Below are 19,309 nucleotides of genomic sequence, written 5' to 3'. Positions count from 1 at the left end.
GCATGTTTGATTCTGCATCTGTGACCTGCTGCATATGTAACTATGTGACTATGTATCAGTGACTTGCAGCATGAGTGATTCTGCATCTGTAACTCTGTATCAGTGACCTGAAGCATGTGTGAATCTGCATCTGAGACCCGCTGCATGTGTGACTGTGGTATGTGTGATTCTGCATTTGTGACTCTGTATCAGTGTTCTGCGGCATGTGTAATTCTGCATCTGTGACATGCTGCATGTGACTCTGTATCAGTGACCTGCTGCATGTGTGATTCTGTATCCGTGACCCGCTGTTTGTGTGAATCTGTATCAGTGACCTGCGGCATGTGTGACTCTGTATCAGTGACTTGCAGCATGTTTGATTCTGCATCTGTGACCCGCTGTTTGTGTGAATATATATCAGTGACTTGCGGCATGTGTGATACTGCATCTGAGACCCGTTGCATGTGTGATTCTGCATCTGAGACCTACTGCATGTGTGATACTGTATTAATAACATGTGGCATGTCTGATTCTGCATCTGAGATCCGCTGTATGTGTGATTCTGCATTTGTGACCTGCTGCATGTGTGACGATGTATCAGTGACTTGAGCATGTGTGATTCTGCATCTGAGACCCACTGCATGTAAGACTCTATCAGTGACCTGCAGCATGTGATTATGCATCTATGACCTGCTGCATGTGTGACTCTGTATCAGTGACTTGCAGCATGTGTGATTCTGCATCTGAGATCCACTGCATGTGTGACTCTGTATCAGCTACCTGCGGCATGTGTGATTCTGTATTTGTGACTCTGTATCAGTGACCTGCTGCATGTGTGACTCTGTATCAGTGACCTGCTGCATGTGTGATTCTGCATCTGTGACCCGCTGCATGTCTGAATCTGCATAAGTGACCTGCGGCATGTTTGATTCTGTATCTGAGACCCGCTGCATATTTGATTCTGAATCTGTGACCCACAGTATATGTGCAACACTGTATCAGTGACCCGCTGCATGTTTGATTCTGTATCTGTGACCTGCAGTTTGTGTGACACTGTATCTGTGACCCGCTGCATGTGTGACGCTGTATCAGTGACCTGCATCATGTGTGATTCTGCATCTGTGACTTGCTGCATGTGTGACTCTGTATCAGTGAACTGCAGCATGTGTGACCTGCTGCATGTGTGATGATGTATCAGTGACCTGCTGCGTGTATGATTTCTGCATCTGAGATATGCTGCATGTGTTATTCTGCATCTGAGACCCGCTACATGTGTGATTCTGTATCTGAGACCTGCTGCATTTGTGACTCTGTATCAGCGACCTGCGGCATGTGTGATTCTGCATCTGTAACACTGTATCAGTGACCTGAAGCATGTGTGAATCTGCATCTGAGACCCGCTGCATGTGTGACTGTGGTATGTGTGATTCTGCATTTGTGACTCTGTATCAGTGTTCTGCGGCATGTGTAATTCTGCATCTGTGACATGCTGCATGTGACTCTGTATCAGTGACCTGCTGCATGTGTGATTCTGTATCTGTGACCCGCTGTTTGTGTGAATCTGTATCAGTGACCTGCGGCATGTGTGATTCTGCATCTGTGACCTGCTGCATGTATGATTCTGCATCTGAGACACACTGCATGTGTGATTCTGCATCTGAGACCCGCTGCATGTGTGACTCTGTATCAGTGACTTGTGGTATGTGTGATTCTGCATTTGTGACTCTGTATCAGTGTTCTGCGGCATGTGTAATTCTGCATCTGTGACATGCTGCATTGTGACTCTGTATCAGTGACCTGCTGCATGTGTGATTCTGTATCCGTGACCCGCTGTTTGTGTGAATCTGTTTCAGTGACCTGCGGCATGTGTGATTCTGCATCTGTGACCTGCTGCATGTATGATTCTGTATCTGAGACACACTGCATGTGTGATTCTGCATCTGAGATCCGTTGCATGTGTGATTCTGCATCTGTGACCTACTGCATGTGTGATGCTGTATTAATCACTTGCAGCATGTGTGATTCTGCATCTGAGATCCGCTGCATGTGTGACTCTGTATCAGCGACCTGCGACATGTGTAATTCTGGATCTGTTACTCTGTATCAGTGACCTGCAGCATGTGTGATTCTGCATCTGTGACCACCCACAGCTATAGCGAGCGGCCAGGAAGATGGTCACGATGGTCAAGACCATTGCGACCATCGGGCTTGCAACGAGATCCTTGTGGCAGGGTCTCGTTGCCGCAAGCTCTGGAGTGCTTTTGGCTCTATAAGAGCCGAAAGCACTCCCACTGACATCACTCGTGATGTCAGTGGGGCCGGCCCATGGGAACGCCTCTGTCTGGCCAGCCACGCCCCCGGCACGCCCACCAAAGGGGGCATGCTGTCACTCACCATCGACAGCACGCCCCCTTTGTAGCGAGACCCCTAGCGACGGCTTGCCCGACGCTATCCGGGTCTTGCGCATGCGCACGACGGAGCCGCCTCCGTCGTGCGCATGCGCACTGGGCCAACATCGACACGCTTGGGAGCACTCAGCGCTCGTGACCGGGTCTGAATTAGGCCCTCTGTATCAGTGACTTGCAGCATGTGTGATTCTACATCTGTGTAGCACTCCCACTGACATCACTCGTGATGTCAGTGGGGCCGGCCCCAGACAGTAGGCGCTCCCATGAGAACGCCTCCGTCTGGCCAGCCACGCCCCTGGCACGCCCACCAAAGGGGGCATGCTGTCACTCACCATCGACAGCACGCCCCCTTGAAGCAAGACCCATAGCGACGGCTTGCCCGACGCTATCCGGGTCTCGCGCATGTGCACGACGGAGCCGCATCTGTCGTGCGCATGCACACTGGGCCATCATCGACCCGCTTGGGAGCGCTCAGCGCTCGCGAGCGGGTCTGAATTAGGCCCTCTGTATCAGTGACTTGCAGCATGTGTGATTCTACATCTGTGATCTGCTGCATGTGTGACTCTGTATCAGCTACCTGTGTCATGTGTGATGCTGCATTTGTGACTCTGTATCAATGATCTGCGGCATGTGTGATTCTGCATCTGTGACCTGCTGCATGTGACTCTGTATCAGTGACCTGCTGCATGTGTAATTCTGCATCTGTGACCCGCTGTATGTGTGCATCTTTATCAGTGACCTGCGGCATGTGTGATTCTGCATTTCTGAACCACTGCATGTGTGAATCTGTATCAGTGATCTGCGGCAAGTGTGATTCTGATTCTGTGACCCATTGCATGTTTGATTCTGTATCTGTGACCTGCAGCATGTGTGAATTTGTATCAGTGACCTGCGGCATGTGTGATTCTGTATCAGTGTTTGCAGCATGTGTGACTCTGTATCAGTGAACTGCAGCATGTGTGATTCTGCATCTGTGACCTGCTGCATGTGTGACTCTGTATCAGTGAACTGCTGCATGTGTGATTCTGCATCTCTGACCTGCTGCATGTGTGATTCTGTATCTGTGACCCGCTGTGTCTGTGACCCACTGCATTTGTTAATTTGTATCAGTGACCTGCAGCATGTGTGATTCTGTATATGTGACCTGCTGCATGTCTGATTCTTCATCTGTGATCTACTGCATGTGTGATGCTCTATCAGTGACCTGCAGCAGATGTGATGCTGTATCTGTGACCTGCTGCGTGTATGATTCTGCATCTGAGACACGCTACATGTGTGATTCTGCATCTGTGACCTACTGCATGTGTGATAATGCATCAGTAACCTGTGGCATGTGTGATTCTTCATCTGTGACCTGCTGCATGTGTGATTCTGTATCTGTGACCCGCAGCATGTGTGACACCGTGACCTGCTGCATGTGTGATTCTGTACCTGTGACCCGCAGCATGTGTGACACCGTGACCTGCTGCATGTGTGATTCTGTACCTGTGACCCGCAGCATGTGTGACACTGTTAGTGTGTGACCTGCTGCATGTGTGATTCTGTACCTGTGACCCGCAGCATGTGTGACACTGTTAGTGTGTGACCTGCTGCATGTTTGATTCTGTATCTGTGACCTGCTGCATGTTTGATTCTGTATCTGTGACCCACAGTATGTGTGACGCTGTGTCTGTGACCCGCTGCATGCGTGACGACTATATGAGCCAAATGTAATAGCCCTTGTTTTGCAGGATCCACTGCAATTCTGGTTGCGATAGTTACTAGGTACTAATCGCCAATTAGTTTAAAGGCAAAGCCAGGTTGGTTTACTAATTATTTTTTATTATAATCTTAATTTTAGACCACAAGGGTTCCCCTTATTTAAGTGCCCAGGGCCTCCAAAGCTTTAATCCAGCTCTGCCCCTAAAGAGCATTTTTAAAAATAACCAGCTACAATTTGTTACAAGTGACAAAATTATTGAAATAAGTGGGCATTTTCTTTTTCATTTTGCTACAAACGCAGGTTTTTATTTAGCAACAAATTAACTATACTGACAAGCTGTGAAAATAGTAGCATTATTAACTATAAGAAAGACTACATAAATCAGTTATTTATTGCTTTCATCAATTAGATCATTTATCAAAACTGTGTTAAGGGAAGAAGTGTTGTTACTGATAGCAGCCAACATTTTTTAACCTTCAGTAGAATAACAACAAGATTTGATATTTTTGCTGTGGAACCAACTTTTAGCAGATTTCATCAATGTCTACCATTGTACCATTGATTTACTCAGAACTGTCTGGGCTATAAATGAAAACAGCAGATGACCAGTTGCAGGCCAGGTGTACGCAAGTGATTGACATCTAATGATGCACTATGGCTTTCACAGAAATGTATATATGGCAAGAAAATGTATCCTGCAAGAACTTAATTCCAAAAGCATGATGAATATATGATAGTCAACAATTTTAGTGCCAGTCAAACATAAACATGAATTAAGGGCATGGCAAACTGCCACCCTAATTGCGGTAACCGCGTAAAATATTCAGAAACCCATCCATCTCTCCAATTATGAGAATAGGACATTAATGCACTAGAAAATAAAGAGTACTTTATTAATCATTGATCATGAAAAACAATCACCCTCACATATACCTGTAGCTCAAGAATGGGGGGTATATTTACTAAAGTGCAGGTTTTTAGAAGTGGAGATGTTGCCCATAGCAAGCAATCAGTCTAGCTATTTTTTTCTAGAAGGTGCTAGATAAACGATAAATAGAATCTGATAAGTTGCTATGGGCAACAACTCCACTTCTAAAAACCTGCACTTTAGTAAATATACCCCTGGGTCTATACATCAATCCACAAATACACAAAATAAAATAAAAAAGTTTATGTTTTAAACTACAGTATGTCTATATAACAATAATCCCTTAGTGTACAGCCCTACTGTATATACTTCTCTTTTGTGTCTTTTTGGATTGAGTCTGACTTCATAAGTTGGACAGCTGCACATTCCACTGAGAAATAATAATATAATAGTTACTGTACTGCGGATTGTAGGATTTCATTTTATGGCAACTTGGAAATAAGAATCCAGTGTGGGAATATCTTCTTCTAAAACCAAGTTTAAGCACATATACATGTCTGCGGCATATATGCGTGAAGAATATATACAGTACATGTCCAAGATGATGCACATTTACAACTGCTATTACCTATCATGAATCATCCAATAGTCTCTTCGTATGTGTACAGGACTGCTAAAATGAAAGTACCCCTACATAGAACACTCTGGAACAAGTTCTAAAGCCACTAATGAAGAGAAATTTGGACAATGGGTACTTCAGAGAATGTGCCAGACATTTATTGTAAAATAAAAAAGGTTAGTTACAAATGCCACTAGGCGGCGCTGTTGCAATAGAAATCACTGGAATAGCATTATGATTGTTTAATTTGTTCTCCATTATAGTCAAGTTTCCATTAGAAGAACAGTATTCTTTATAGCAGAATGTATAATGTCAGGTGGAATAGCCAGGTAACTCAATGATCGGGAAGGGGGGGGCAAGAAGTCTGAAAGTGGGTCATTCAGACATCTTGGCCACCCCACTCAATGGCCTTTACTCCATGCGACTTTTGATTGTGTGTCTGTGTGTTGTTTTTTTTTAATAACCAGATGCTAGATCTAAAGGACAGAATACATTTTTGGAATATATTACCAAGTAGCTGCTTACTTGAAGCTGAAAATTTAAAGAGGCACTCAAATTCAGTATAAATGCTTTAAATGAAATCTAGACATTACACTGAATGTGAGTGCTGCTTTAAATTTTCACTTTTTACCTGTCTGCTAAATATAGCCCTTCATGTGATGGCTTTTCCACCTGACATAGTGTGTCATTTTTCTTCATGAAAGGCCTTATAAGTTATAACTCACTCCAGAGTGCTCTAAAAGCAATACTTTCATTTTACCAGCCCTGTACATCTAAGCACAGTACATTTTATTTTGCCTGTGCTTGTACTGTGGATACCAGAAACAACTCTGTGCATACAGCATAGTTAAAGTCTCAAAATAAAATCTATTCCATTTTGAGTACAAATCATTAACTTTTCTATATTCCAAAATCCATAATAAGGGGTCTATTCATCATTACATAATTATCACTTGTGATAATTATGTTTTAAACTTGCTGCAAGTTTAAAAAGCTGTTTGGAGGGATTCATCATGCCTCACTGCTGCAACGTCTATGGGCTCCCACTGCTGTGTCTAACCTCCCACTCTCCTCCTCTGTGTAACCTCTCCCCCTGCTGCTGTGTGCCGCTCCCCGGTATCTGCTCTGTCAGCCGTTCGCCCGGTGTCCTCTCTCCTCCCCCTGCTCCTGTGTCCCTTAGCTTCCCATGTCGGCTCTGTCCTCCCCCCCCTGTGTGTGCCTAGCTCCACCTCCCCCCGATGTCGGCTCTGTACTTGCACCTCCCACCCCTTCTCCCGCTCCCCCCTTCACCCCCTCCCCGCTTCCACTCACCAGTCTTCGCTGGTCTTCGGAGTGGCGCAGTGGACAGGACGAGGATCACAAGCAGCCAGCAGCCAGGTGCCTCAGAGCTCTCAGCTCCAGGGGGCTCTGCAGTGCAGACACAGCAGGGAGCTGACTGCATTGGCTGCCTTGTAGATCTTCAAGTCTGCCGTGTAAACAGCAGTGGTGAAGATTATCGGGTGCTGTACGCCATCTCAGGATGGCATTCAGTAACACCATGAAGTTCCCAAAAAATGCTTTTTCAGAACTAGATGAATGGCCCTTACACTTAATTTATACAAAAGTATGCAAAAGTGTTATTTTTCACATGCTTTTGTATAAATTAAGTGATGAAGAATAGACCCCCTAAGACACTTTAATAAAACTATTCCAATATATTCTATTTTGCAGTAATTAGTACAAGCAAACTATTCTATCTCGAGCTACAGTGCCACAATATTTTGTTCCAGTTTTGAGAACATTGGATTTCTCTTGAAACAAGTAAGAATGAACCTCTCTGCCACAGTTGCCAGAGATCCTACACCAGATGCAGAGTCGACATGTGGTAAGACTCTGTCAGCCACCTGGCACCAGCTTTCTGACTTCATGCCTGGCACTGAAGAAAGGAATATCTGCCAGTTACCCACTATTTCTTAGATAACAGGGGCTATCTACTTGTCACTGTCACTCTAGGTACACACCTGCTTCTATGTCCTTGAAATATTGTATTATCACTTAGCAGCTACCCATAACAGAGCTATATGCTTACATTTATAATGTTGGCATTGCATACTAATTAGGACAGGAGAAAAGCTACATATGACAAGAAAATGTTTAGTTTTTTTAATGAATGGCGCTTTGAAGATCTGCTGCAGTGCTCATGTGCCTGAAGCATCCCGGTCCTAGCAGTGGCCTGACATCATGACATGACATCAGAGGCGTAACTAGGTATTTAAAGGCCCCATAGCAAAAAAGTTTGTAAGGGCCCATATGTAACACCCAATTGTGAAAAAGGGATGTAATGTAGTCACCATTTCGGTGCAGACAATGCCGGCGGACAGAATCCCGGCGCCGGAATCCTGACAGCAGTCAGAATCTTGGCTCCAGAATCCCGACGGTTGCGATCCCGATGGTTAGTATTAAGGTTAGGGTTAGGCACTAAGGGAAGGTTAGGTTGCGGGGGGGAAGGAGGGTTATGTTTAGGCTGCGAGAGGTGAGGGGAGGGTTAGGCTGCGGGACAGGTGGGTTAGAGTTAGGGGTAGGTTTAAGGGAAGGGTTAGAGTACTTAACTGTATGCAGCAGGATTTCCACCATTGGGATTATGCTGCCGGGATTCTGACCACTGGCATTATCAGGCCGGTATCGCGTACTCAACTTTGTTAAAAATGTATATGATACATGTAACTTTGACAAGGAAGATGGCGCGCCTCAGCTCTGGGCCCCATAGTAGCTGAACCCCTTGCACCTATGGTAGGTACGCGGATGCATGACATCACAAGTGTCCAAAGCTGCGTGCCGGCAGAAAGGGGGCATGGCCTCATGGGTTGGGGGCATGGCCCAGTTGGTAGGGGGCGTGACCTCACTGTCTGGACCCCCGTTTTAGTCACCACGGGGTTCCGGAGATGCGGACTGCCCCCATAGTCTGTGTGCAGTGCCGGCCCCCTCACTGTGTCAGTCTGCACTTTGGTGTCAACCCTCGGCAGCCCGCACCCCCCTTGTGATGCCTCGTCAGACTGTATGGAAATAGATGTGCATAGTCACCCGTATGCAGAGTTGTATGCATCCCTGTGACTGGAGAGGATGTAGTGTCAATCCCGGTTGTTGGAATGCCGGCATTCAGAATGTGGTAACGGAATCCCGACCCCATCAGAATTCCGGGCACCGGCATCCCGAAGGTAAGTAGTGGGGTTAGGGGGAGGGTTTTGGTTAGGGGTTAGGATTAGGCACTGGGGGGGGTTAAGGTTAGGCCCTAGGGGGAGAGGGTTAGGTTTAGTCTGCGGGGGTTTAAGTAATAGTGGGGGAGGGTTAGGTTTAGGCTGTGGGGAGGGAGGGGTAGGGTTAGGATACTTACCAACAGGTTTTGGTATCCTAACCCTGTCGGGATGCCGGTGTAGGGATTCTGACCACCGGGATCCCAAGCACCGGCATCTCGTACCTAACCCGACTGGACTGGTCCTTTCTATGTGCTTGGTTTCTTAGTCATCATCATTACTATCAATACACATATATCAATAGTCAGCTAGAGCAAGCATACTGATTTGTGATATTTCACAATCACAAAGACAAGTGCAATTTAAGAATTCGAGCGATCTCACCTTCTTTATGTCACACTACTGCTCCTCGGCTCTTGGTACAAATTTAAGTTCACTTTTAATATTCTGAATTTCTGAGAGGTTGACTGCGGGCCCAGGAAGTTTAACGGCTCCTGGGAGCTGCTTTTTCTCTTTTTCTGGTAAGACATCTGGATTACTCTAGATGAAAAAAGAAATATAGTACTGCATTTTTTTTTATTGTTATATTTATTTTTGAAGTTTATTAAATTATAATGAACACGCACTTCAAGTTTCATAGGTATAAATATATACATAAGTTATTGGTACATGGTTGAACAAATACAATCCTCTATGAAAATGAGAATTGTAGCCACATAAGATAGAAAGGAAAAGAAAGTGACACAAACAAGACAATTATTTGTGACAATTAGAGCAGGGTGTAGAGGAGGAGAGTGGGCTTCTTCATGATGACATGCTCAGGGCCTGATTCAGACCCGCTCGCAAGCGGGTCGATGTTGGGGTATTGTACACGTGCGGTGTGCGCAAGCCCCATAGCGAGTGAGAAATTCACTCACTCCGGGGCTCGCTACAAACGGAGCGGCTGTCGATGTTGATCGACAGCTCGCCCCATTTTGTAGGCGGGGAGGGGGGGTGGTGAAGGAACGCCTGCCATTTGTGGGCAGCCCTACTGACATCACCAGTGATGTCAGTAGTGAGCTTCCGGCTCTATTAGAGCAGGAAGCTCACTAGGACTTGCAGCAGATGAGACCCTACCACAAGGGTCTCGTCGCAAGCCCGATGGTCGCAACCATCGCCTGGCCGCTCGCAAAAGCTGTGGGTGGTCACCAGTGGCGTAACTAGGGTATTTGGAGCCCAGGGCAAATTTGAAAAGGGAGGAAATGGGCGTGGTCACTTCAAAATGGGGCGTGTCAACATGACACACCCCTTTATTTTCACGCTGAACATCCATATGCACCTTAACCCCAGTAGTACCCCTTATACAGTACCCCCAGTATGCAGTTGTGGTCCCTCTTATGCAGGCCCATAGTAGTGCCCCTTATACAGTATCCCCAGTAGTGGTCCCCCTTATACAGCCCCCAATTAGTTCCCCTTACTCAGTGCCCCCAGTAGTGGTCCCCCCAAATGCAGTGCCCTATGTAGTGTTCCCCCTTATGCAGTGCCCCCAGTAGCAGTCCCCACAATGCAGTGCACCCAGTATTGGTATCCCCTTATGCAGTGTCCTTTATATAGTGCCCCCAGTAGTCCCCCCCCTATGCAGTGCCCTTTATATAGTGCCCCCAGCAATAGTCCCCCCATGCAGGTTTCCCAGTAGTGGTCCCCCTTATGCAGGCACCCAGTAGTGATCCCCCCTATCTAGTGCCCCCTGTAGTGGTCCCCGCAGTGCCCCTAGCAGTAAGCCCCTTATATAGTGCCCCCAGCAGTAGTACCCCCCCTCCCATGCAGTGCCCCAAGTAGTGGTCCCCCTGATGCAGGCTCCCAGTAGTGACCCCCCCTATCCAGTGGTCCCTGTAGTGGTCCTTCCTGTTATTGCCCCCAGTGCAGTGCCCCTAGTAGTAGGCCCCTTTTATAATGCCCCCAGTAGTAGTTCCCCCCCCAAGTAGTGGTCCCCAGTTGAGGTTCCCCCTCCCGATTAAGTGCCCCCTGTAATAGCCCCCCCCTAGTAGAGGTCCTCCCAATAATGGTGCCCCCAGTAGAGGTCCCCCTAATAATGGTGCCCCCAGTAATACCCCCCCCCAGTAGAGGTCCTCCTAATAATGGTGCCCCCAGTAATAGCCCCCCCCAGTAGAGGTCCTCCTAATAATGGTGCCCCCAGTAATAGCCTCCCTCAGTAGAAATCCTCCTAATAATGGTGCCCCCAGTAATAGCCCCCCCCCAGTAGAGGTCCTCCTAATAATGGTGCCCCCAGTAGTAGCCACCTCCACCCCATTGTGCCCCCACCCCAGTAGAGGTCCCCCCAGTGGTAGCCACCCCCGTTGTGCCCCCAGTAGTGCTGACAGGTTTTTAAAAATATATATATAAAAACTTACTTACCTGAATCCACGCAGCTGCTGCTGCTCCTCCAGTCCGCGCCGCCACTGCTACTGCCGCCGCCGCCCGCCAGTCCTCCCGGGCTGGCGCACTCAGCATAATGGGACAGACGTCATGACGTCTGTCCCATTACCCACTGCAGGAGCCGGACGGAAGTCCAGCTCTTGCAGTGGGTGCTGCAGCAATCAATGAGAGTCTATCTGACTCTCATTGGCTGCTGTTTAACACACGCATCGCCGCCAGCGGTGGCAGCGATGCGTGTGTAATGCACAGCCTGAGCCCACCTCCTGGCGCTATTGGGCAACCGCTCAGGGGGAGGGAACGGGCTCAGGTGTGCAGCACAGGACCGTCGCTGGAAGCCTAGCGCCGGTCCTGTGTAAATGTGTAGCGCTGACCGCACTCATTGCGGTCGGCGCTACACTGGCTAACACTGGCGGGCGGGCCGGTACCGTGGCCGGCGGCGCCCCCCGCGCCGCCGGTCCAACGGCGCCCAGGGCAAGCACCTCGCCCGCCCTGTCCTAGTTACAGCACTGGTGGTCACCCACAGCTTAGCAAGCGGTCAGGAGGCCGGATTTAAAAAAAAAAAATGTCCGCCCAATTCAGAGCGAGCGCTCGCTTTTTGCAAGCGGCTCTGAATCTGGCCCACAATCTATGGCGGACACTCATGGGCAAAATTAAACTACTTGCTCACCAGAAAAATCTTCTATTCTCCAAAACTTTCTTTTTAAGGTCTCCAGACATGACAGAGGGCTATCCTGGAAGCCAGCAGAATGTTCCTATCATTTAGTGCTTCAACACGAACCCTCAAAGAAGTATCTCAGGCTCTGGTTTAATGGACAATCAAAAAAGCCCTGATAATATACTAGCAAGAACACACCCAGACATGGTGAAGAAAGTCCATATTTCATGACTGCCTCCTGGATACAATGATGAAACTAACCTTTTGACCTGGGGGCTAATATCAATGAAAGAGGATTTTGTAATAATTTTCCTTCATATAGTATTATGCATTCAAATGAAGAATACGGAAACTTTCATTCTAAATTTGCCTGACATAAATTCAATCTATGCAGTAAGTTTAAATACAGTAGATGAAACAGACCAGAATGTACTAAGGCTAAAATGCGGTCAAAACATTGAAAACTGCCATTTCTACTTCAGGGTCCATAGGGTATCCACAGGATACCTTGGGGTATAGGCGATGGCGGCAGACATCCAGGCACCACAGAGTTAAATTTTCAGCCTCCCAGGATGCACTGGGGTCCCTCTCCTATACCCCGCCCCCAAGCCTCAGGCCACTCAGTTTTCGTAGGTGCCTGGCCGAACCAGTCGCACCGTACAGAGGGGGGTCTTTTTGAGGCCCCTGAATATTTCTTCGCAGCTGTGGCTGCACAACTAGAGTGCTCCAGCATAGGACAGTCAGTATTGACGTCGATGCTGTCACTCCTACACCCCGCCGGTACCAGAACGCCAGTACCGATCCGGGGATGCTGGTAGGTAGCTGGGGTCACAGCTAGCGGTGATCCCCGGCTACCTGGACTGTGGCCGGATGCACGGGGAACAAGATAAGCGGCGGGTTCCCGCGGTGGGCACCCGCCGATAACACAGTCCTGTTTGGTCCCCAGGCAGGGGGCTCCCTGGGGACCGGCTGCGCGTGGGGCCAGGTACTGACCCTGCGCCTTCCACTAGACCACCAGGGACAGCGGGCCGCAGCATGTGCGGTACAGCGCGGCGTCCCAGGGGTTAATAGCACGCCAGGGGAGAACGCCTTCCCTGTCTCACAGCCGGCGTCTCCCCCCCTGGAAAGTGGGATTCCACAGCGCTCCTCCCCCGGGCCCTGCCTTCTCTCTGCTCCTCGGTGGCCATTTTCTCGCTACATGTGCTGGGGATGGCAAACGCTGCTGGAAGCTGATAGAGATGCCATTGCGGTCCGGCTCCCCCGCATACCTCTCCTTCAATTAAGGTCAGTGTATGCAGCACTGTTTCCTACCAGGCTCTGGTCTGTGTAGTTGATCGCAGTGCCTGTAATGCAGGATGTTATCTGTGCATTGTAAGTGACTTAAATGCTAGCGCTGTTTGCCTGTACTTTCATTTCTGACTGTCAGCCTTTTCCTATCCCTGTTCTTCTGCTACAGCCCTTGCGGTGCGGTGTCGCAGGGTGTTTATTACCTCACAGTAAACGTGGTTTTTCTGTGTGGGAGGTCACATACGCTCCGTTCACACTCCTCATGTCGGAAAGTGAATGAGGATATCCTCTTCCAGCTATAATGTACTGATATCATGTGCAGTTAGCGGAGGGATATGTAGACGCTGAGGGTTTATGGAGGGCATGTTGTATTATATATCATGCCCCATTCCTGTCACTGTGCCTGCACAAAAAAGGGGACCGCCCTCGGCTGGCTAAGATGCTTACAGCCTTTGTGGGCAACGCCCCCTGCGTTTCCCCAAGGGGTTATCGCAGCCTGTGGTGGTCTCATCACATGCAGGGGTCCCTGGACAGTTGATGGTACCCCAGTGTATCCTGTTTTTCGCCCCCCCAGGTCTCGCAGGAGCCTGTGTGGGTGAATTTATTGTCCAAATGGTATAGCACCTGATGGACGTTTTACAGGGGGAGTCACCATTTCGGCCTTCTAAACGGCCTTTCGGGTCTCAGACGGGTACAGACATGACGTCTGATGACGGTGACATTATTGACTTTTTCAGACACGAGCCCCTTAGTGCAAAGGAGGCGTAGTCTGGGTCTAAAGTCTATATACCTGGCCTTCTATGGGCAGTCCGTGCGGCTTTGGTTATTACATATCCCCCGTGGCTAAATCCAAATATGCCTTCTTTAAGGATAAGGGTGTTGCCACTGTAATTCCTCTATCTGGTCAGGTGGATCATTTAGAGGAGGCGTGGAAAATCCGGGTAAGCGGTTCCAGCCTCAAAAACGGTTGACCTTTTGCATACCCCTTTTGCGGATAATTACATTTCCAAATGGGAGTTACCTTTACGGGTAGATTCTCATGTTACACGCCTAGTGAGGAGTGCTACGTTGCCCATGCCCTCCAGGTCCTCTTGAAGGAGGTTCCAGATTGCAAGGTGCTAATATATCTAAAATCCAATATTCCCTTGCTGGAGGGGCTCCCAGGCCGGCTATGGCCGTGTGCTGGGGGGCCAGAGCCATTGAACACTGAGTAGGTAACTGGATCTCTGCACACTGACTCTCCAGCAGAGCAGGTGGATAGTGGCAAATTCTCAGAGAATTTGCCACGTTCATAATGAGACGGTCTTACATATAGCCTACTCCTTTCCAGAATCTCCTCGGCAGCAGTAGCGGCTTGTCGCTCCCTGTGGTTGCGCTCTTGGAAAGCGGACGCAGATTCCATTTGGAATGCTTTGCCTTTTACGGGACAAGTCCTGTTTGGCCCTCGTCTGGACGCAATTGTGGCCCTGCAGGCAGCAGCTACGTCTGCGTGTCTGCCATGGGCTACAGTCCCATCAGGGTCTGGGACTTTGTCTTTTCGGCCCTGTGAGGCCAGGGTAAGTCTAAAATACAGCTTTCCAAGGCAGTCAGTAGCCAGGAAATCTGCTCAGCCATAAGAACAGGCTTGGAGTACAAGCCGTCCTACTCCCAAGTTGGACTATAAGCCTTCAGCCTCACGGGACGGGCCTCCTCTCGGGAGCCCCCAGAGTTGGAGGCCGGCTTCTCCAGTTCGCCCAGTGCTGGTGTCTGACCACCACGGACACTGGGGTAAGAGAAGTATTTTCTTGAAGGTATGTCCTTTCCTCCCGGTAAAAGCCTCCCAGACGGTTTTTCGTTACAGGTCTTCTGTCAATTCAGGACAAGGCCCTGTAATTTTTGAGGGTGTTACACTCTATGCTCCAGGCAGGAGTTATAGTACCTATTCCGTTGCCCCAAAGGGGAACGAGGTATGACTCCATCCTCTTTCTGGTACAGACACCCAATGGGTCTTACCAGGACATTCTCAACCTCGAATCCTTCAACAAATTCTTAAGGGTTCCTCGGTTCGGGAGGGGGACCCTGCATTCCATCATTCAATGGAGCCTGGGAATTTTGTGATGTCGTTGGATATATTCAGGGTGACTACCTGAATATCCCTCTTTTCTTAGCACACCAGTGTTTTCCTCAGGTTTGCAGTGGTCGATAAGCATTTCCAGTTTCTGGCATTGCCCCTTGGTCTGGCCTCCGCGCCTCACGGTTTACCAGGGTCATGGTAGTTATGGCAGCCCACCTGCGGATGCAGGGGGTCCGCTTGTTACCCTATCCGAGTGACCTCCTGTTGTTACCACGGTCTCCAGAGATACTTCAGTGCCATATGCAACGGACAATATCTGTGTTGCTACGTTAGGGCTGACTGATAAACTGGAAATGGTCCTCTCTGATTCTTCACAGAGGATGCTCCATATCCCAACATCTGAGGATCTTTGTGATTGAGGAAAAGATCTCTGCATTACAGGCAAAGGTACGCAGTTGCCTGCAGAGTCGCCGAGTGTCTATTCACTTGGCAATGTGGTTCCTGGGTTCCAGGATGTCGCTGTTCGACATGGTGGAGAGTACCCAGCTTCACTCTAAAGAACTTGATCCTCTCCGGATGGGATGGGTTGCCCCATAGGATAAAGTCAATAGGCTTTCCCCGGAGGTTTGTCTCTCTCTGGCCTGGTGGCTGCAGAAAGCTCACCTAAACAAGGGGCACCCCCTTTGGGATTGCGGACAGGGTCCTTCTGATGACGGACGCCAGTATCCGTGGCTGGGAAGCATGACGGGTCCACACTTGTTCCAGGGCAGGTGGACACCAGTAGTTTTTGCGCTTCCCATAAACATCTGAGAACTCTGAGCAGTATTCAGGGTTCTCCAGCATGCAGGACAGGTCCTCCACGGAAATACCGAGCAGGTACAGTCTGACAACGCCATCATGATGGCTTATGTAAACCACCTAGGAGGTTCCCGAAGTCAGGCGACACTAACAGTGGTGTCCCGAATTCTGGCTTGGGTGGAAGGCTATATCCCTGCCGTCATCGGCAGTGTTCATTCAGGAATCCTCAGATGGAAAGCAGGCTTTCTCAGCCGTCAAGACGTGCATTCAGGGAAATGTCCTCTTTATCAGGAGTTGTTCAATCTTCTGGTGAACAAGTGGAGCCTTTCAGAGATGAGACTCTTCTGATAGACGTAGGTAGGTCCAGTGGACCTTCCAAGTTGTGTACCTCGTCCCTCCGTTATCCCTTCTTCCTCCAGTAATAGCAAGAAGGAGGCACGCTCCTGCTGATAGCTCCAGCGTAGGCCAGATGGCACTATTACTCAGATTTTCGGAGCCTCTCAGTTAACACTCCGAAGCTGTTGCCTCTACGCCTGGACCTGTTGTCTCAGGATCCTGGCTGATACCCAGACCTGGGTTGTCTGTGGTGGAGACTGCCCTCTTAAGGTCTAGGAGTTTTTCCAGCTCTATAGTTAACAGGGGCACTGTCCATGCTAAGAGCTCGGAAGTTTTTATCTGCAAGAATTTACCATTAGGTATGGTATACTTTCTTTCAGGTGTCGCCCTAGAGGCTAGGCTCCTCGGGTATTCCGGATATCCAGAGGTTGGCTTTCCTACAGGTGGGCTTAGATAACGGTCTTTGCCTTGCTTACCTCAAGGTGCAGGTTTCTGCCCTGTTAGTATGGTTTCAGTGTAGGATTGCTACTCTTCCTGATGTCCGCACCTTTGTGCAGGGTGTAAGTTATATTCAGCATCCCTTTGTTCCACCTGTGGCTCCTTGGGATTTGGCTGTGGTCCTTAGGGCTCTCTGAGGACCGCCATTTGATCCACTGGGCTCAGTGGATTTCAAATGGCTTACGGCTAGGACTGTATTCCTACTGGCTCTTAATTTGGCCAGTAGGATCTCAGAATGGGAGGCTCTGTCATGTAGACCTCCCTTTTTCTCATCTTTCCTAGGAACAGGGCAGTGCTTGCCTTTACTTCCCCAGTCCTGTCTGCTGGTGAGGCCTATTTGGCTGTGGTACGGGCGCTAAGAATTTAAGTTGACCGTACCAGTCCATTTAGGAAATCAGACTCTGGGTTTTGTCCTTTCTGGTTTCCATAAAAAGGGTTGGCCTGCCACTACGCTAACTTTGGCAGGATGGATTCACAGGTCTTCCTGTTCCATCCTCTATTAAAGTTCTTCCACTAGGTCTGTGGGTCCTTCGTGGACAGCTCGACGTGGCGCTTCAGCGGTGATTGGCAGCCACGTGGTCATCTGTCCATGTTTTTGGTAAGGTATTATGCTTTTGATACCTTCGCCTCTCAGGATGATTCCTTTCGGCGGCGGATTCTCCTTACAGCACAGGAGCGTCCCCACCATTAAAGGATACTGCTTTGGGACATCCCCAAGGTATCCTGTGGATACCCTATGGACCCTGAAGTAGAAAATATGAGATATGGTAAGAACTTACCCTTGTTATCTCTATTTCTACGAAGTCCATAGGGTTCCACAGGACTCCCGCCCTGTCGCACCTGTACTGCCGATGGGCTTTGATCTGGTCACTGGTTTCTCCGTCTCCTTCTGGTGAGAATGTGATTCTTGTGTGTTCCAGACTGTCTTCTCTCTCTTTTTTGCTCCTGCTCCGGCCTATGGCTTGTTACATAACTGAGTGGCCTGAGGCTCGGGGGCGGGATATAGGAGAGGGACCCCAGTGCATCCTGGGAGGCTGAAAATTTTACTCTGTGGTGCCTGGATGTCTGCCGCCATCGCCTATACCCGAAGGTATCCTGTGGAACCCTATGGACTTCGTAGAATTAGAGATAACAAGGGTAAGTTCTTACCATATCTCATATTTTTTTTCTGAGTTTTGGCTGCATTTCCCATAATTGCCAAGCTCCTGAATTCAAAACTTTCCAGGGCTTGTACCCAGTAAGCAACGCCGTCTAGAGATGGCGTTGCCTAATAGAAGCCTATGGGCTTCTTCCCACATTCTTCTGTGAAAGAGATACAATTGGATCCCTCCCAGTAACCTCCCGTGAAGTGCACTGCTCATAACCCTGGAAGTCCTGTCATCACAAAGGACGGCTCTTTAACAAAAAGTGTCATCTTGTGACCCATAGAGCCCATTCTGACTTCCTGGATATTAGGATGTTAATTAACCACTTACCGGGTGTCTTCACATAGAAACATAGAATTTGATGGCAGATAAAAACCACTTGGCCCATCTAGTCTGCCCCATTTTTAAACATATTGTTACCTCAACCCTTATTGATCCTTACTTTTCTGAAGGATATCCTTATGTCTATCCCATGCAGGGGTGTATCTACCCATTGGCCAGGATGGCACTCGCCAGGGGCGCCGGCCAAAGGGGGGGCGCCATCTGGCAGCCCCCAGTAGCGGCCCCCTATACAGTATATATATATATATACTGTATAGGGGGGGCTGTTACTGGGGGCACGTTATGGTGGGGGGATGGCCGCTACTGGGAGCACTGTATAGGGGGGCCGCTACTGGGGGCACGTTATGGGTGTGGGGGGCAGCTAATGGGGGCACTGTATAGGGACTACTACTACTGGGAGCAATGTATAGGGTAGACTATTACTGGGGGCAATGCATAGGGTGGACTACTAGTGGGGGCACTGCATAGGGTGGACTACTACTGGGGGCACTGCATAGAGGGGACTACTACTGGGGGCACTACTGCATAGGGTGGACTACTACTGGGGGCACTGCATAGAGGGGACTACTACTGGGGGCACTGCATAGAGAGAGAGGACTACTACTTAGGGAACTGCATAGGGGGGACTACTACTGGGGGCAATGAATAAGGGTGACTACTACTGGGGGCACTGCATAGAGGGGACTACTGCTGGGGACACTGCATATAGGGTGGACTACTACTGGGGGCACTGCATAGGGTGGACTACTACTGGGGACACTGCATAGAGGGGACTACAACTCAGGGCACTGCATAGGGGGGACTACTACTGGGGCCACTGCATAGAGGGGACTACTACTCGGGGCACTGCATAGGGGGGACTACTACTGGGGGCAATGAATAAGGGGGACTACTACTGGGGGGCACTGCATAGAGGGGACTACTACTGGGGGCACTGCATAGAGGGGACTACTACTCGGGGCACTGCATAGGGG

General features: G+C 49.1%; 1 protein-coding gene across 2 annotated transcripts in view; it reads right to left on the bottom strand.

Annotated features, from left to right (window-relative positions):
* SMPX (small muscle protein X-linked) overlaps window positions 1-19,309 on the bottom strand; it is a 171,582-nt gene that overhangs the window by 27,192 nt on the left and 125,081 nt on the right. For both annotated transcript variants that reach the window (XM_088451498.1, XM_088451501.1), the window contains one exon: window positions 9,191-9,346. In XM_088451498.1, coding sequence (XP_088307624.1) covers window positions 9,206-9,346 — 141 coding nt within the window. In that variant the 3' untranslated portion in view covers window positions 9,191-9,205. The remainder of the gene's footprint in view (window positions 1-9,190; window positions 9,347-19,309) is intronic.

Source organism: Taudactylus pleione, unplaced genomic scaffold (assembly GCF_031769625.1).
Source record: "Taudactylus pleione unplaced genomic scaffold, aTauple2 ptg000026l, whole genome shotgun sequence".
In the NCBI taxonomy this organism is placed as follows: domain Eukaryota; kingdom Metazoa; phylum Chordata; class Amphibia; order Anura; family Myobatrachidae; genus Taudactylus; species Taudactylus pleione.
Note: the sequence above shows the minus strand (reverse complement) of the source record. Positions and strands in the feature narration are given on the sequence as shown.